At 53.1% G+C, this 19,217-nt stretch overlaps 1 protein-coding gene across 1 annotated transcript; it reads left to right on the top strand.

Annotated features, from left to right (window-relative positions):
* The first annotated feature begins 1,285 nt into the window (after nucleotides 1-1,285).
* Nucleotides 1,286-18,540, top strand: LOC105033360 (probable auxin efflux carrier component 9). The gene is made up of 4 exons (XM_073254571.1): nucleotides 1,286-2,000; nucleotides 2,121-2,205; nucleotides 18,068-18,334; nucleotides 18,388-18,540. Exons 1-4 carry the CDS (start codon nucleotides 1,297-1,299, stop codon nucleotides 18,538-18,540), a joined length of 1,209 nt encoding a protein of 402 aa, XP_073110672.1. The 5' UTR covers nucleotides 1,286-1,296.
* Nucleotides 18,541-19,217: the final 677 nt, after the last annotated feature.

The raw sequence follows: 19,217 nt of genomic DNA, 5'->3' as shown, positions 1-19,217 counted from the left end.
TTCTTTTTCCCGGACTTGCTTTAACTGAAACAGGGGATCTTAAATCCCCTCATTGGAATTTCGATCGACGGTGCAGCCAGCGTGGGGTGGCCGTCGGCAGGAGGGGGATGACCCAACGACAAGAGGAGGGCCAAATCGGTGGTCGGCGGTGACCACCGGCATCGAAAATAAAAAAAACGTCAAAAATAAAGATTTCTTCCGTAACAAAATCCGGCGACTTCGATCGTCGGCGAGCGTGCACACAAGTATGGAAAGGAAAAGGAGAGAAGAGAGGAAGGGGAGAGGCTTACCTCCAACGCCGGCGAGGCTTTTCCGACGAGCAAATTGGACGTGCACAGGTCGGTCTTCCGCGGTAGTTTTCCGGTGATTGCCGCCGACTGGGCTTAGGATCTTCGGTGGAAGGGAGAGAGGAGGGATCTCCTCCTTAAATAGAGCGAGAGGAGGGATCTTTCCAACTCCGATTGGGAGCCGACGAGAGAGGAAAGAAGACTCTCTTCGGGAGTCTTCTCCTCTGTTTGTTTGTTTTTTTTTTTGGACTTTGATGGGCTGGGATTCTTTACTCGGGCCGGGCCATCACAGTATTGAAGGTCTCTTTGGTTGTGGCTCTGACTCTTCTTGGAAGATCATCTCCTGCCGTGTATCCTATCATTGTACGTGCCTGATATTAGTAGTATAAAATGTGGCTATGCTGGTGATCTCTAAATCTAAACCATGTGGCTCGGAAAAAAAATAAGGTTGTTGTAATGTTTAAAATTGTTATTAATAGCTTAAAATTATGTTGATAATGGAAATTCAAATAATAACCATTATCTGGTTGATCTCCCATGGCAAGGGTTGTGCGCTAAAATAAGATATTATGTTCAGACTCAAACCTTTGTGCACAAGATTTTAAAAAAAATTGGTGGACAATAATTCTGTTGTAATAATCATGATGGTAACAGTCATTACATTTATTCTCATATAATTATTTCATTAATCACTAACCAGTCCGCGCAGACCTGGTCAACTAATGACATTTGTGACCATGAAACGGTCAATAACGGTTTAACCGTGAGACCTCCTAACGGCAGGGATTCCATCATGAACGTTATATCCGTTTAAATAAAACAGAAACAACGAAAAAGGAAAAACAAAAAAAAAAAAAAAAACAAAAGAAAACCTCCAGAACGACCAGCCATGCCTCCACGTCTCCGGCGACACCACCCTCACTGGCCGGCGGTGTGATCAGAAGGAGGAGGAGCAGGAGGAGGAGGAGGAGATGATCTCCGCCTCGGCCTCGACCGCGTGGTCGAGGCGATGGCCCCACTCTACGCCGCCATGACCCTGGGCTACGGCGCCGTCCGGTGGTGGCACGCCCTCACCCCCGACCAATGCACCGGCATCAACCGCTTCGTCTCCGTCTTCGCCATCCCCCTCCTCACCTTCCACCTCCTCTCCTCCAACGACCCCTACGCCATGAACCCCCGCTTCCTTGCCGCCGACTCCTGTCAAAAGCTTCTCCTCCTCACCATCCTCTTCATCTGGGCCCGCCTCCGCCCCCGCTCCGCCACCGGCGCCTCCTCCTCCTCCCTCCCCTGGGTCATCACCATCTTCTCCCTCGCCACGCTCCCTAACACCGTCGTCATGGGAATCCCCCTCCTCCGCGGCATGTATGGACCTCAGACTGATGCTTTAATGGTTCAGATCGTCGTCCTCCAAGCCGCCGTATGGTATAATCTTGTCATCTTCTTGTACGAGTACATGGCTGCCCGCTGCGCTGCGACGGAAGGATGCCAACCGGATGGTTCGGTTCCGACGTTGCGGCCGATGTCGGAGAAAGAGGCTGCTGTTGCTGCCTTCAATGGGCACCTGGTGGAAGAGGGAGAGGGGGAGGCGATCAAGCTACCACCATCGCCGCCGTCGATGTGGGTTATTCTTACAGTGGCTGGGAGGAAGCTTTGCAGGATCCCAAACACTCATGCCAGCTTTTTTGGCCTCATCTGGTCTTTTATCGCTTTCGGGTATGTAAATGTTGCTCATCAACTTTGATTGGTATAATGATTCTGAAAATTTTGAACTGAAAATCTTGAATTTCATTTTTCTCCTAGTTTATGAATTTTTTTTTTTTTTTTTGGCTACAGGTTTGGAATCAAAATGCCTAAAATTATTGATGACTCGGTAACCATAAATCTGGCACAGCCATTGGACTTAGCATGTTCAACATCGGTATGTATCCTCGTGACTATTCTTGCCATGAATGTCTTTTTTTTTTTTTTTTCGATAAACACTTTGATTCTGGCGTGTTGAAAATTTTTTCATGAATCTCGTACAGAAGATTAGAATATAAAAATAATCTAAAAAATTAAAATAAAATTCAATCAATCAATCATACCTTGAAATCTCTGAATAATAATTGATGATTGTTGTCGAAACGTCTTACAGAAAAAGAAATCAACAATGGCCGAATAGATCTTCCTTTCCATCTACACTTTATATCTGTTGGATATAAAATACCCACAGTCGAAGTTCTCAGCGGGATTGACCCTTGCAGGCTCCGTCCCCGACTTCAACCACAGGAAGACTCCGTCCGGACTCCTACGGGAGCCGGGCTCCGTCACCAACTTCAACCATTGGTAAGCTCCGCCCGGACTCTTACGGGAGCCGGGCTCCGTCACCAACTTCAACCGCTGGTAAGCTCCGTCCGGACTCCTACGGGAGCCGGGCTCCGTCACCAACTTCAGCCGCCCGAACTCCTACGGGAGCCGGGCTCCGTCCACGACTTCGACCGCAAGGAGGACTCCATCCGGACTCCTACGGGAGCCGGGCTCCATCACCAACTTCAACCGTTGGTAAGCTCCGTCCGGACCCCTACGGGAGCCGGGCTCCGCACCTGACTTTAACTGCAGGAAGACTCCGCCCGAACTCCTACGGGAGCCGGGTTCCGTCACCAACTTCAATTGCTGGTAAGCTCCGCCCGGGCTCCTACGGGAGCCGGACTCTGTCCGGACTCCTACAGGAGCCGGGCTTCGTCCACGACTTCGACCGCGAGGAGGACTCCGTCCGGACTCCCACGGGAGCCGGGCTCCGTCACCAACTTCAACCGCCCGGACTCCTACGGGAGCCGAGCTCCATCCACGACTTCGACCGCAAGGAGGACTCCGCCCGGACTCCCACGGGAGCCGGGTTCCATCACCAACTTCAACCGCCCGGACTCCTACGGGAGCCGGGCTCCGTCCACGACTTCGACAGTGAGGAGGACTCCGCCCGGACTCCCACGGGAGCCAAGCTCCGTCACCAACTTCAACCGTCGGGACTCCTACAGGAGTCGGGCTCCGTCACCAACTTCAACCGCTGGTAAGCTCCGTCCGGACTCCTACGGGAGTCGGGCTCCGCACCTGAATTTAACTGCAGGAAGACTCCGCCCGGACTCCTACGGGAGCCGAGCTCCGTCACCAACTTCAACTGCTGGTAAGCTCCGCCCGGGCTCCTACGGGAGCCGGGCTCCGTCCACGACTTCGACCGCGAGGAGGACTCCGCTCGGACTCCCACGGGAGCCGGGCTCCGTCACCAACTTCAACCACCCGGACTCCTACGGGAGCCGGGCTCCGTCCACGACTTCGACCGCAAGGAGGACTTCGTCCGGACTCCCACGGGAGCCGGGCTCCGTCACCAACTTCAACCGCCCGGACTCCTACGGGAGCCGGGCTCTGTCCACGACTTCAACCGTAAGGAGGACTCCGCCCGGACTCCTACGGGAGCCGGGCTCCGTCACCAACTTCAACCGCTGGTAAGCTCCGTCCGGACTCCTACGGGAGCCGGTTCCGCACCTGACTTTAACTGCAGGAAGACTCCGCCCGGACTCCTACGGGAGCCGGGCTCCGTCCACGACTTCGACCGCGAGGAGGACTCCGCCCGGACTCCCACGGGAGCCGGGCTCCGTCACCAAATTCAACCGTCCGGACTCCTACGGGAGCCGGACTCCGTCCACGACTTCGACCGCAAGGAGGACTCCGCCCGGACTCCCACGGGAGCCGGGCTCCGTCACCAACTTCAACCGCCCGGACTCCTACGGGAGCCGGCTCCGTCCACGACTTCGATCGCGAGGAGGACTCCGTCCGGACTCCCACGGGAGCCGGACTCCATCACCACTTCAACCGCCCGGACTCCTACAGGAGCCGGGCTCCGTCCACGACTTCGACCGCAAGGAGGACTCCGCCCAGACTCCTACGGGAGCCGGGCTCCGTCACCAACTTCAACCGCTGGTAAGCTCCGTCCGGACTCTTACGGGAGCCGGCTCCGCACCTGACTTTAACTGCAGGAAGACTCCGTCCGGACTCCTACGGGAGCCGGGCTCCGTCACCAACTTCAATTGCTGGTAAGCTCCGCCCGGGCTCCTACGAGAGCCGGGCTCCGCCCCCGGCTGTGACTGAAGGAAGACTCCATCCGAACTCCTGCAAAAGCTGGATTCCGAGCTCCTCTTGGACAGATGGCTAACTACCTCTCTCTGCCAGACACTCCAGCCGGACTTCAGCCGACAGACCTTCATCCCCTGGCGCGCTGCAGTAACAGCCGCGATTCTGCTCCATTCCCTGCGGCAAATTCCATGCGGCTCCATCACTCCACAACCCTGCTCCACCTCCTGCGATGGATTCCACGCGGCTCCATCACTCCTTGGCAGGCCGTAATAATGGCCACGATCCTGCTCCACTTCCTGCGATGGATACCGCGCGATTCTTCTATCCTCTGGCAGGTCGTGACAACGGACGTCGCTCCGCTTCTCGTGGTAGACTCCACGTGGCACGCCCCGGTAATAGCCATGGGTCCACCCCACTACTCTCCGCAACAAACTTTTTCTGACTATGGGGGCCCACTACCAGACGGTTATAGGTGTCACCATCAGTTTGTTGCCCCCTCCGCCTATAAAAGGGGAACCCAGATACGTTATTCCATAAGCTCTTATTTTACCTAAAACTCTGCTAAAATTTTCGTTCGAGCACTCCATTCTTGTTGAGGTAGAGAACTGACTTGAGCATCGGAGGGTCTTGTCGGAGCAACCCCACCTCCGATTTAGACTTCTTTTGTAGGTCCCGAGGCGACCGTGACTCCCTCGACTCCAGCTTCTCCGGCGCAAGCAGATTTTTGCACCAACAGGATTGACGCTAGAGAAGGGGTATGTCTTCGCAGTATCTTGTTCTTAAAGGAGCGCTCAACGGGACCGCCCCCGGGCATTTCTTCCGGCATCCCCTCCTCCTTTCTCCATTTGGTCCTTGCTCGATGCCTCCCCGCAAGGCGTCCATGCGACGATCCACGGCCTCCACGGCCAGATCTCAGGCTCCGGCCTCCCCTCCTGTTTCTCAACCTCCTCCCCTCCTCCGACGACGGCGGTCGGCGCGTAGCAGTTTGATCTGCTAGCACAGCAGGTCAGAGGCCTCACAGAAGCTGTGCAGGTTATGCAGCAGCAGCAGTAGCCGCAGGCATCAGTGCGCCTGGAAAGGGTGTCGCCGGAACACCAGAATCCGGCGGTGGGGTGGGCCACTTGGGCCAGCCGCCCCGTCCTTCCTGAGAAAGCGAACTCGAGGGTGGAGAGCCCTCAATCGGATCACGACTCCACCCCTGGAAGATCCCTGCCTCTATTCTGCCAGAGGACCCTCGAGACTCGAAGTCGAGAGAATTTCTAGACCAGAGACTCCAAGAGATGAACCAACGGATCGAAGAACTCCACCATGCTCCCCCGCTTATGGTGAGGATATTTGCACTGACCCTCCCTTCTCTCAAATGATCATGCAGGAATCGATCCCGCCAAACTTCAAGCTCCCCCAGTTCGAATGCTACGACGGGACTTCGGACCCGGTTGATCATCTGGAAGCCTTCCGGACGATGATGCTGCTTCACGGCGCTCCCGATGCCATTCTATGCCGAGCCTTCCCATCCACCTTGAAACGAGCGGCGAGAAATTGGTACTCGGCTTTGAAGCCAGGTACCATCTTTTCCTTCGATCAAATGAGCCACCAATTCGTGGCCCATTTTGTCAGCAGTCGGTGCCCCCGGAAGGGTTCGGAGTCCCTCATCAATATCAAGCAGAGGGAAGGGGAGTCCATTCGGGCCTACATCAAGCGTTTCAACGTCGCGGCGCTGGAGGTCCGGAACTTGGACCAATCAGTCGCAATGGCCGCTCTGAAGGGCGGCCTTCAGAAGAATGACCTTTTGTTCTCCCTGGAGAAGAAGTACCTCAGGATTTTGCTGATTTGTTGGCTTGGGCTGAAGGATACGCCCGAGCGAAAGAAGCCTTCAAAATGAAGGATGAGGAGACCGCGAGAGAGCGGCAGGCGGGAGACTCGAGTAAGCCCGCAGTCGAAAAAAGGTCGAGAGAAGCTCGGCCGCGTTCTCGATCCCCTCCTGGGCACAAGCGTGCCCATACTCCACCCGGGTGCGTAGGCAGAGGAGTCCGGATCGCGGGGTTCGGTGGGGTTCTCCATCGGGAAGGTTCCGCAACTACGCCCCCCTCAATGCCTCGAAGACCCAGGTACTGATGGAGGTCAGGGAGCAGCTCCCTAGGCCGGAGAGGATGCGCACACACCCCGGGAAGCGCAACCCCAACAAGTTCTGTCTCTACCACCGCGACCACGACCACGACACTGAGGAATGCATCCAGCTCCGAGATGAGATCGAGGAGCTCATCCAGCGAGGTCGACTCGACAGGTTCATCCGACGTCAGCCTGAGGGTAGAGGAGATCGGCCAAGGGCCCTGCCGCAACCTGAACCGCCAAGAAGGGAGGAGCAGCCCGGAGATCGGCCTCCCATCGGGACCATCGACTCCATCGCCGGAGGGTCTCAAGGAGGAGCAGACCTTCCACAACCATGGGACTCGAGAAACCTGTAAATATATCGCTTACGATTTCGCCTTGAATCTAAATTCCTTTCGACTTGACATACTCTTCCCATTTGGCATGGATTTGTCACGACTGGGTATAATCCCTTCAAATGCTTAAAACAAAGCCATGTCAGGAACAGGAAGAGAACCTCATCCTGGCATGAGCAAAGTCAAAGGCCCGGTTCTTTTAGACCGGATGGGGGGAGAGGCCTTAGAACGCCCTAATGCACCCCCACAGCCATGTCAGGAACAGGAAGAGAACCTCGTCCTGGCATGAGCAAAGTCAAGGCCGTTCTTTTAGACGGATGGGGGAGAGGCCTTACAACGCCCTAAGCCCCCACAGCCATGTCAGGAACAGGAGGAGAACCTCGTCCTGGCATGAGCAAAGTCAAAGGCCCGGTTCTTTTAGACCGGATGGGGGAGAGGCCTTACAACGCCCTAATGCGCCCCCACAGCCATATCAGGAATAGGAGGAGAACCTCATCCTGGCATGAGCAAAGTCAAAGGTCCGGTTCTTTTAGACCGGATGGGGGGAGAGGCCTTACAACGCCCTAATGTACCCCCACAGTCATGTTGGGAACAGGAGGAGAACCTCATCCTGACATGAGCGAAGTCGAAGGCCCGATTCTTTTAGATCGGATGGGGGGAGAGGCCTTACAACGCCCTAATGTGCCCCCACAGCCATGTCAGGAACAGGAGAAGAACCTCGTCCTGACATGAGCAAAGTCGAAGGCCCGGTTCTTTTAGACCGGATGGGGGGAGAGACCCTTGCGATGGCCCTTATGTGCCCCCGCGGCCCCGTTGGGAACGGGAGAAGAACCTCGTTCTGACGGTGACATAATCCGACCGTCCGACAAGATCGGATGAAGGAAAAAGGCCCCTCAGCAGCACCTTCACACTCCTACGCAACCCCGCAAAAAGCGAGGGGAGGGCCCTCACTCTGAAAAGAGGAGAGAAATTAAAGAGGAAGAGCGACGAGCTACGTCGGAAATAGATGAAGGACAAACCACACCAAAGACCTCAGGAACCTCATCTCAACAAAGACGGGAAGTTCCTACCAAACATCCCCGACCTCTAAGAAGGCTCTCGACACAGGTCAAGAAGACGGCGACGTCTCCGAAGTAATGCAGAGTTTGGACCACCAAGCTCGGGCCTGCGGCCATGAACGACGGGGAAAGCAAACCAGTGCATCGATGACTGGGCACCTCCCAACGATGTCAACGTCAGACAAGTCGAACGACAAGAGAAGTTCGGCGGACGATAATTTAATACAACGTGCGGATGAGGTAACACAAAATCTCCTTTTCATTCCATTTGTGAAATGTACACTACAAAGCCCGGAAGGCCAAAGAAAGAAAAGCAAAACGACAAAAGCGGGACGAAACAACAAAAGGAAAAATGTATACATGAAAAGACAAAAGGACAAAAAGAGCCCTAGGAAAGCTCTGCTCCTTCCGACCTAGAATTATTCGCTCCACCCCTCATCCAGGACTGCCTTAGATTCTCAATCTCTTCTTCTAGCTCTCTCCTTTTCAGCAGTGAGTCCTGGAGCACCTGACGAAGTCACTGGCTCTCGGTCTCCGCCTCTCGACGCTCTTTCTCAGGACCTCAGATTCCGCCTCCACGTCCGTGACGGCCTGCTGCTCGTATGCCAGCTGAATTTTTAATTGCTGCAGCTCAGCCATCCTTTCCCCAAGGGCGACAGAAAGCCCTTCGACGGTTTCTCTCAGGGACTGGAGTTCATTGGAATCCCGGGCAGAAGTCAGCTGAGCCCTGTCAGCCAGCTGCCTCTGAAGATGGGCGACTTCGTCGGTCGCCACCCTGAGTCTCCCTTTATATTCCTCTACCTGCCTGCGCCAACCGGCCCGATGCACGTCGTAACTCACCTCGGTGTCCTGAAGCTGCTGCTGAAGGTCGGAGACCCTCTTCGACCACTTCCGATCGCCGTCGGCCCGAGCCAAGAGCCGGGATGAACTTCCTCCCAGCTGGCCGATCTTCTCCATCGCAGCCGACAGTTCCACCCTGAGAGCGCTAATCTTGGCAGCTTGAGCTCAAATTCGGCTGCTGGCGCTCTTCTTGCATTCCTCAAGCTCCTTCGCGAAGTCTGCCTTCCTCCAGCTGTACTCCATGATCCCCTTCACGTGGAGATTCCGAAAGCGGGTGGCCTCCACGGTGGCTTCAGAATGACCCTTTCTCAATCTGCGAAGCTCGCCTTCCATCTTCCTTGTCTTTTTCATCAAGTGAAGAACTTCCTTCTCCAGCCGCTGGATCGTCGACTTCAGCGGAATCCCCAGGGGCAGGGGAAGTGCTTCTGCAGAACATTGCCATCGGAAGGCAAAAGTGTCAAGACACGACCCATCACAGAAAGAAAAGCAGAGAGAAGAAAGGGAGGAGGGAGAAGCCACCCACGATAAGAAATTCAACTTTATTGATTGGATGATTCTTGAAGACAAAAAGGAAAAGAAAAATTACGGTAAAATGAAAATACAAGGTCAGAGGTCTCAGACCTCGGAGGCAGGGGTTGGAGAGCTTGGCGTCCCTGGAGGGGGGGCTGCGGCAGCAGGCGAGGGACCGACCTCGTCTTCGGACTCCTCACCTAGGAAGCTGAGGTCGAGCTCCAAAAATTTTTGGTCACCTTCTCCTGGCAGAGCTCAAACCCCTTGATGAACACCTCCTGGCCGAATTGGATATTCAAGTCCCTCATCTCCGTGGAGGTCTTGAATTCCTCTACCGCAAGGACCCTGGCCTCCGAGATCAGGACTGAAATCTGCTCAGCCAAGTTGGCGACCTCGGCCTCCGCCTTTCTCACCGTCTCCTCCAAGGTCTACTTCTCCTCCTCCCGGGCTTGTTTCTCTCTTTCCAGGGCCTCTTGGAGGGCGACTACTTCGGCTGTCTTTTCTTTAAGGCGAGCGACCTCGGCCCGACAGTGCTCCTCCACCTGGACGGCGTCCCTCCTCGCCCGGTTCGTCGCCTCGATGTTGGCGAGGAGCTGGTGCGCAATCTGCAAGGGCGACAAGGGGATCAGAACAAGGGTCGAATAGCCGGTTAAATGAAGATTTGTTTACCTCGAGGAAGGACCCTAGGGAGTCCCAGATCCGCTGCTCAGGATCGACGCGGTCGATCCTCTCGATGACTTCGGGCAGGATGCAGCTGTCGATCAACCGCCTGATCAAGTTCCTGTCATTGAAGGGATTCTCCGGCTCCTCTTTGGAACAGAGGGACTCGTCAGCGATGGCTCGGTGACTACTCACCCTGCGGGCCACCGACTTCCTTCTCTTCCCCCTCTCCACTACTGGTGCCTCCATGGGGCGGACCCCCGAAATGGGAGCCCCAGTCGGTGGACTCCTCGAAGAGGCCCGGGGGGCCGTAGGTTCGGCATCCGAGGGAATGTCAATCGCTGAAGCCGCTTGGGCGGGTGCGCCAAGCTCGACTCCTCCGCCCTGGCCCTCTTTGCCGATCCGGAGGCCGTGGCACCCTTTCTTTTGTTGGCCTTGAGGCTCCTAACAAGCATCCGTACTGCTTCGGCGTCCATTCCTAAAAAAAAAGAAAAGAGATAAAGAGAAAGAGGAGAGAGATCAGAAATCAATAATGGGATAAAAAAGGAGTGGCACAAAAAAAAAGGGAGAAAAGAGAAAGAAGAAGGACAGAAGAAAAAGAAGAGAAAGGAAAAGGTGAAGTACTCGCAGGATCCTGGGGGCTCAGGCCAATGTTGAACAAAAATTGCTCCCTCAGAAGGTTGGGAAGGGAAGGAGCGGAATAGGCGAGAAGCTTCCGGACAGCCTGGAGGTCATCCTCCCCCAGGCTGGGGGCCCGACGGACAGAATCCCTCAGGGAGCCCCAAGGGGGCAGGCCCAGCCTCAGGGTCGGGCAGTGGACGAAGAGGTATTTCTCCTTCCAGTTGTGGATTGAAGAAGGGGCACCTTTCAGCAACCCCTTCTTGTCGAACTGAGGGGACAAATACCACCAGTTCTTCGTCGAAGGATGACGTTTGAAGGTATAGAAGTGCCTAAACAGAGAGAGGGATGGTTGGACCTCGACTACGTGGCAAAGGGAGAGAAATCCTATCAAAAACCTAAAAGAATTTGGAGCAACAGAAGCCAAGGAGATGTCTAGGAAGCGGAAGAGGGCGACAATAAAGGATGAAAGTGGAAGCCGGAGTCCGGCACGGAACACCTCCTGATACAAGCAAAAACGACCGGGTGGGGGAGTGCTAGCCCGGTCGGAGGGGCCAGGCAGCTCCAGGTCGTACTTCGAAGGAACTCCATACTGAACCCTTATCAGAAGGAGTTCATCCGGAGTCAGGGAGCATGGAACGGCGCCCGGTGCAAAAATCGGATGGAGCCCAGCCCCAGGTGCGGGTTCGTCTACAGAACGAGGGACCTGGGGGGTTGAGGCGGAAGAACTCCCGGAACCGCTGGGAGCAGAAGAGTCGGAAGACATTTCGAATAACTCCGAATGAAGACTCTAAAGATCCAAGAGAAGACGGACAGGATAAAGGACGGGAGGCCAGAGGAGACTAACTCAAAGGAATACAACAGAAAAAAAAATGGCAAAGAAAAAGCCCCTAAGTGGTGGGAAGAAAGATGAAGGTTCTGGAACTAACCTAGATCGCTCAGAGGGATGCAGAGGGGCGAGGACAGGGACGACTCGAAGGGCGCCTATGGCCCGAGAAGACGCCAACAGAAACAAGACTCTCGAAGGAAGGGCAGACACTGGTAGAACTCTGGAGCGGAGTAGGGCCCCAAAAGGGGGGAAGGACGGGTTTAAATAGACCCTGGGATCCGGTGCCATAATGATCGCGAATCCCCCCAGGCCGGCCCGCACCCGACACGTGTCCCACTCGCCCCGACAGGCGGCTAAAAGCGGCTGACAGTTGGCAGGGCCATTATTGCGCCGTACCTAGGCCAGTGTACCAGCGAAAATTTCGAAGGGTCCCTTCGTATCGCCCCAATTCGAAAAGACTCCAGCACGCGCACATTTAATGCCAAAATATCTGGGAGCGACTGTGCGCAGGATTCGAGGGGAGAACTTCGGCTATGCCAATCTCTCTGTACTTCCTTCATTCGAAATTCAAACTCGAAAGTAGGGGAACTGATGTTGGGTATAAAATACCCACAGCCGAAGTTCTCAGCGGGATTGACCCTTGCAGGCTTCGTCCACGACTCCAACCGTAAGGAAGACTCCGCCTGGATTCCTATGGGAGCCGGGCTCCGCGCACGACTTCAGCCGCAAGGAGGACTCCGCCCGGACTCCTATGGGAGCCGGGCTCCGTCACCAACTTCAACCGCTGGTAAGCTCCGCCCGGACTCCTACGGGAGCCGGGCTTCATCGCCAACTTCAACCGCTGGTAAGCTCCGCCCGGACCCCTACGGGAGCCGGACTTCGTCGCCAACTTCAACTGCTGATAAACCCCGTCCGGACTCCTACGGGAGCCGGACTTCGCACCTGACTTTAATTGCAGGAAGACTCCGCCCGGACTCCTACAGGAGCTGGGCTCCGTTCACGACTCCAACCGCAAGGAGGACTCCGTCCGGACTCCTACGGGAGCCGGGCTCCACCCACGACTTCAACCGCAAGGAGGACTCCGTCCGGACTCCTACGGGAGCCGGACTCCGTCACCAACTTCAATCGCTGGTAAGCTCCGCCCGGACTCCTACGGGAGCCGGGCTTCGTCGCCAACTTCAACCGCTGGTAAGCTCCGTCCGGACTCCTACGGGAGCCGGGCTTCGTCGCCAACTTCAACTGCTGATAAACCCCGTCTGGACTCCTACGGGAGACGAACTTCGTACCTGACTTTAATTGCAGGAAGACTCCGCCCAGACTCCTACGGGAGTCGGGCTCCATCCACGACTCCAACCGCAAGGAAGACTCCGCCCGGACTCCTACGAGAGCCGGGCTCCGTTCACGACTCCAACCGCAAGGAGGACTCCGCCCGGACTCCTACGAGAGTCGGGCTCCGCCCACGACTTCAACCGCAAGGAGGACTCCGTCCGGACACCTACGGGAGCCGGGCTCCGTCACCAACTTCAACCGCTGGTAAGCTCCGCCCGGACTCCTACGGGAGTCGGGCTTCGTCGCCAACTTCAACCGCTGGTAAGCTCCGCCCGGACTCCTACGGGAGCCGGGCTTCGTCGCCAACTTCAACTGCTGATAAACCCCGTCCGGACTCCTACGGGAGCCGGACTTCGCACCTGACTATAATTGCAGGAAGACTCCGCCCGGACTCCTATGGGAGTCGGGCTCCGTCCACGACTCCAACCGCAAGGAAGACTCCGCCCGGACTCCTACGGGAGCCGAGCTCCGTCCACGACTCCAACCGCAAGGAGGACTCCGCCCGGACTCCTACGGGAGTCAGGCTCCGTCGCCAACTTCAACTGCTGGTAGGCTCCGTCCGGACTCCTACGGGAGCCGAACTTCTCACCTGACTATAATTGCAGGAAGACTCCGCCCGGACTCCTACGGGAGTCGGGCTCCGTCCACGACTCCAACCGTAAGGAAGACTCCACCCAGACTCCTACGGGAGCCGGGCTCCGTCCACGACTCCAACCGTAAGGAGGACTCTGCTCGGACTCCTACGGGAGCCGGGCTCCGTCGCCAACTTCAACTACTGGTAAGCTCCGTCCAGACTCCTACGGGAGCCGGACTTCACACCTGACTATAATTGCAGGAAGACTCCGTCCGGACTCCTACGGGAGCCGGGCTCTGTCCATGACTCCAACCGCAAGGAAGACTCCGCCCGGACTCCTACGGGAGCCGGACTCCGTCCACGACTCCAACCGCAAGGAGGACTCCGCCCGGACTCCTACGGGAGCCGGGCTCCATCGCCAACTTCGACTGCTGGTAAGCTCCGTCCGGACCCCTAGGGAGCCAGACTTCGCACCTGACTTTAATTGCAGGAAGACTCCACCCGGACTCCTACGGGAGCCGGACTCCGTCCACGACTCCAATCGCAAGGAGGACTCCGCCCGGACTCCTACGGAAGTCGGACTTCGTCGCCAACTTCAACTGCTGGTAAGCTCCGTCCGGACTCCTACGGGAGCCGGGCCCCGCCCCCGGCTGTGACTGAAGGAAGACTTCATCCGAACTCCTGCGAAAGCTGGATTCCGAGCTTCTCTTGGACAGATGGCTAACCACCTCTCTCCGCCAGACACTCCAGTCGGACTTCAGTCGGCAGACCTTCGCCCCCTGGCGCGCTGCAGTAACAGCCGCGATTCTGCTCCATTCCCTGCGGCAGATTCCATGCGGCTCCATCACTCCACGACCCTGCTCCACCTCCTGCGACGGATTCCATATGGCTCCATCACTCCTTGGCAGGCCGTAATAATGGCCACGATCCTGCTCCACTTTCTACGACGGATACCGCATGATTCTCCTATCCTCTGGCAAATCGCGACAACGGACGCCGCTCTGCTTCTCGTGGCAGACTCCACGTGGCACGCCCCGGTAATAGCCACGGGTCCACCCCACTACTAGCCGCAACAAACTTTTCCTGACCATTGGCGGCCCACTATCAGACGGTTACAGGCGTCACCATCAGTTTGTTGCCCCCTCCGTCCATAAAAGGGAGAACCCCAGATACGTTATTCGATAAGCTCTCGTTTTACCTAGAAACTCTGCTAAAATTTTCGTTCGAGCACTCCATTCTTGTTGAGGTAGAGAACTGACTTGAGCGTCGGAGGGTCTTGCCGGAGAAACCCCACCTTCGGTTTAGACTTCTTTTGCAGGTCCCGGCGGCGACCGCGACTCCCTTGACTCCAGCTTCTCCGACGCAAGCAGATTTTTGCACCAACAGCTATCAAACTTGATATGGAATGAGCCCATGACCAGATATGCTTAGAGTTCCTCTACCAGACCCTAGAGTGCTTTGGGTTCCAAAATCATTGGATCAGCTGGATAAGGGGATGTGTGTATGCTCCATCTTTCTCCATCATGATTGATGGCACACCAATGAATTTCTTTCACTCCTCTATCGGCCTCCATTAAGATGGTCCTCTATCTCTTTATTTATTCATTATTTGTACTAACATCTTGTCTTGTGCTTTACGATTGGCAACCATTAGCCGGGTTATAGACTCTTACAGGATGACTCTTAGGGCTCAGCAAATCTCGCACCTACTCTTTGTAAATGATTGTTTATCGATGGGCCGAGCATTAGTTCAAAATGCGATAGTCTTTAGGAGGATCATAGAGGAGTACTGTATGGCATCTGATCAAAGAGTGAACCTGACGAAGTCAGTTGTTTATTTCAATCCAAAGACCCAAACTCAGTATAAGCAAGCAATCATGGAGATCCTCGGAATCATGGAGCATTTTGAAGTCCTGTGCTACCTCATAGTTCCTATCACTGGACAATATCTTCAGAGGTCTGATTGTACTAAGCTGGAGGATTCAATTCGTAGACATCTTGAGAGGTAGCAATGCAGAGTACTGTTAGTGATGGTTAGAGTCATCCTGATCAGGTCAGTCCTTAGTACTATTTTTGCCTCTTCAATACCATACCATTGCTCTAAGGATCCTTCTGGCGAGGGTTGAGTGGTAGTTTAGAAATTTTCTCTAGAGCTAATCTCAGAGAGAGGGCGGCGAAGCTGGAGTACATCTTGTAGCTTGAGATGCGGTATACCTGTCGATCAATGAAGGGGTGCTAGGTGTTCAGTCTCTTAGGTGCACTATATCGAAGGAACAAAAATTTTTCAATGTATGCACAAGATGATATCATATGGGACAAGCTTTCTATTTTGCCACGTTTTCTCTGGCTGGCATCTATCTGAAAAGAGAAAACTCAAAGGTCAGATTAATTGGAATGAAACTCTTACTAACAGAGTCAATTAGTTTTGTTGTGATCAATCCCCTGTCGTCTGTCGCCGGTGAAAAGCACCTGCAAAACAAAGTCCTCTCAGACTAGAATCGTGTCCGATGGAGACCCTACGATGCTTAAGTCAGCAAAAAATTGGTAAACAGCAGATAATGAGTAATCGAAATGACAGGATATTAGTCCAAAGTTGTCTCTCCTATGCTGTTCATTTACCTCTTTTTTATAAATGATTCTGATGTAACCGTCGAACACGTGGTCCTACTTTTTATGGTGTTAAATTATCGAACCATAATTATGGAGTTAGTGAGTTGTTTATTTTCACTAATGATCATGACATGTAGTCGATAATCGTTCATAACGGTTAGGATATGTTGAGAAGATAGACCGACTATATGTCGATAATAGTAATAAGTCGGTAGTCTTAAAGATCCGAATGAGAATCGATCGATAACTCTGATATACAGATGGTCTTCGATCGAAGGTTAACCAAGTTGTCCATTGTTGGTTGATAGTAGCCAACTGTCGGTCGATCAATTGATTGTTAGTCGGAGTAATACGTTCATAAAGTCGATGTATAGTCAGAGTCAGGGGTCGGTTGAATTGTCCCAACAGTTGCCCTCCACTCTCGAGTCTAAAGTAGTCTGATATGTACATTATCACGTGGTCTGTCATGTTGGACGAAGGAAATCGTCATGTGTCACCTCGAGCTATGATTCGGCTACTGGCCTTTATAATTTTTAGAATACGAGAGATCATCAGCTATTTTGTTATTTCGATAGCTGCGAAATCATTATTGGACTGTCATTTCGATAAGATAATTTGGTACCAAGGACATCCGGACGATTTGATTCTGATCAGTAGATCTTGACCACGTATCCAAATATCATTGGATGGAAGCTGTTCACGTGGATAACAGTAAGGTGGCACGATCAGAAGCAAGTGCGTCGAACCATTTGATCAATGGTCGGTCTGGATGTTGCCACATATCATCATCTGATGAGATTCAGATTTGACCGATTTCATCTAGATCGTTGAGGGATCCTATATATATGAAGTCACTTTCAGCCAAACTTTTATTTTGCATTTGTCACCATCCTCTGCAGCGGAAGGTTATGCCGGAAGATCGCCCCAGTACCAGAGCTCCAAGGTCTCTTCTCCATCCTTTTTTAGCTTTAGATCAAGTTTTCTCATCCTTCTCCTTGGGTCCGTCTTCCCTTTGAGTTTTTATTTTAGGATTTTCTCTAGTTTTCCATCTTTATGGCTAGGGCTTCTTCTCTCGGGATAGTCGGTCGGGAAATCCAACCGATGAATCTCCATCGGATCTGAAAATGGAAGTTTCTTCCTTATTCAGGTCTAACGTTGAACGGCTCCGAGAGTGGTATTGTATCTCAGAGCAGTATCAGCTCTTTGCTCCTGATGTGGACGGTCGGGTTAATTTTCTTCCTCCGGGTCAGGTCGTATTTTATATCGAAGATCTTCGGGCCAGTCTTCGATTTTTGATTTCGAAGTTCGTCCAGAATCTTTTTGACTATTACGATCTCTGTTCTGCTCAGGTAGCTCCGAACTCTGTCCGGTTGATCATCAATTTTGCTTTGCTATGTCGGCTCATACCGACTGAGCCTCGTCCTTCTCTCTTTCGAACTTTCTTTGTCCTTCATCCTCATCCTAAGGTCAAAGATTGGTGGTTCTTCAACTTAAAAAAAGGTCTTTCTTTCATCATCGGTCTTCTATCATCCATTCATAAATGGAAGAATCAATTTTTCTTTGTTTCTTCTTCTTTTCTCTAGAGCTTTTCTTCGTGCTGGGGTGATCCAAGGACTGGCCCCAACGAGAATAGTCGGGTGGAGGTTGATGATCGAAAAGATTTTCACCGACTGAAGGACATGACAGTTCCACTACAGCGAGAGCTGATGACCTAACAAGCTCTCTACGATGCCGACTTTAGTTCGGTCACCTCTTTAGGTATTACATAGTCAGCTGTTTACTTTTTGCTTTTGTTTATTTCTGAACTATACTAAATTTTTGTTCTGATTACAGCCATGCAGCCGAGGATACGAGTGTCATCTGCCAACATTCGTTAGCATGCTGTCAAGAAGAAGGCAGCGTCCGAAGCTGGACCCTCCCGACCGCCAAAGAAGGGTCAAATAGTTACTCCATCTACACCGGTGAGGGAATTCGACATTCCATCGGAGTCAGTTTTCGAGCCAGTTTTGGTGTTGTCGGCCTCGACAACACTCCCTGAGGTGCCATTCGTTGAAGATGGGGCGGTAGGAGAAGACGGAGCTGCAGTAGTACTGTTGGCAGTTCCATCAACTGAAGCTCAGACCAAGGCAAAAGTCGTAGCCGAGCCAGAATGATCCACAGCTACTCCAGCTGTTCTGGTAGTGGAACATTCTCGGGCACAGTTGAGCGCCGACTTTTCTGTGTTCTCAAGTGCGGGGCTATCGATAAGAGATCGGGGGAAGGCACTGATGACTTCGGCAGATGATGGATCGTCGACGGGCCATCCCGTTCTTTTTGACATTAGAATTCTCGAGGGTGAATCGACCTTGGCCAATCTAGCATTGGCCAAGCAATTCATCCAAGCTAGTCTTCTCCAGACTGATCGGGAGAATAGGAAGAATCAGACAATAGCTGAGATATTTTCTTTCTTTTACCCGATGATACTCGGGGTAAGTTTTCTGACATCTTTTTTTGTCTGACTTGATTTATCTTCTACTTTCAGTGGGCACACGATATGCATGATCTGGAGGTCGGCTATCAGAAGATTGCCGACTTCTGTTGGTCATGGTTGGATAAGATAGCGATTGCCAATGCTAAGAAGATGGCTGCCCTTGAGCAACTTCAGACGGCGACTGAGCAAGAGATGAAGCTTTAGGAAGAAGTCTCCCATTTGACCACCGTTCTATAATCTTCTGGAGCCGAACTTAAGTCAGTTCGTCAAAATATTTTATCTCTTGAGTTGTAGATCAAGAGTAAATAGTACTCCATCCATTGGCTTCGATGAGAAAAGGATGGCTGCATTGATGAACTCGAAGCCAAACGTGGAAGGCATTGGGCCATCCTGAAAAGGTTGGCACTGACCGATGCTGAGTCGGCCTTCGCAAGAGTTGACGCAGAGTTGGCAAAAGCTGAAGCAGAGTCGGCAAGGAAAGCTCTGAACCAAGCTGTTAAAAACTTCAAGAACTGAAAGAATTCAAGGAAGAAATCCTCGAAGGTGGGTTTGCCTCTTACTGCATCGGGTATGAGGATGATTAAGATACGATCGAAAAGTTATACCCGAATCTGAACTTGAGCAGCATCATTCCTCCTACATCAGAAGATGAAGCTGTCGAAGAAGGGACTGTGCCGACTGAAGATGTTGCACCGACTGCACCAAAAGATGTTCCAGTCGCTGATGCTGAGCCAGAGCAAGGAGATAGAGACGACGACTGGTGGTCGGTGTAATATTTTTATTTTCTTTTTACAATCAGACTTCGATCCAATTTTGTAATTTTTTTTCAATGAATGAAAAAAAAATTTTAAGTACCAACTCTATCTTTTCTATATATTTGC

The sequence above is a fragment of the Elaeis guineensis genome, chromosome 1 (assembly GCF_000442705.2).
Source record: "Elaeis guineensis isolate ETL-2024a chromosome 1, EG11, whole genome shotgun sequence".
In the NCBI taxonomy this organism is placed as follows: Eukaryota; Viridiplantae; Streptophyta; class Magnoliopsida; order Arecales; family Arecaceae; genus Elaeis; species Elaeis guineensis.
Note: the sequence above shows the minus strand (reverse complement) of the source record. Positions and strands in the feature narration are given on the sequence as shown.

Bases quoted from the DNA above. Each gene is read 5' to 3' on its own strand.
- LOC105033360 (XM_073254571.1), top strand. From the start codon at position 1,297: ATGGCCCCACTCTACGCCGCCATGACCCTGGGCTACGGCGCCGTCCGG. The intron at 2,001-2,120 runs GTATGTAAATGT...TTTTGGCTACAG, and splicing joins TGGTCTTTTATCGCTTTCGG to GTTTGGAATCAAAATGCCTA. The intron at 2,206-18,067 runs GTATGTATCCTC...TCTCGGGCACAG, and splicing joins ACTTAGCATGTTCAACATCG to TTGAGCGCCGACTTTTCTGT.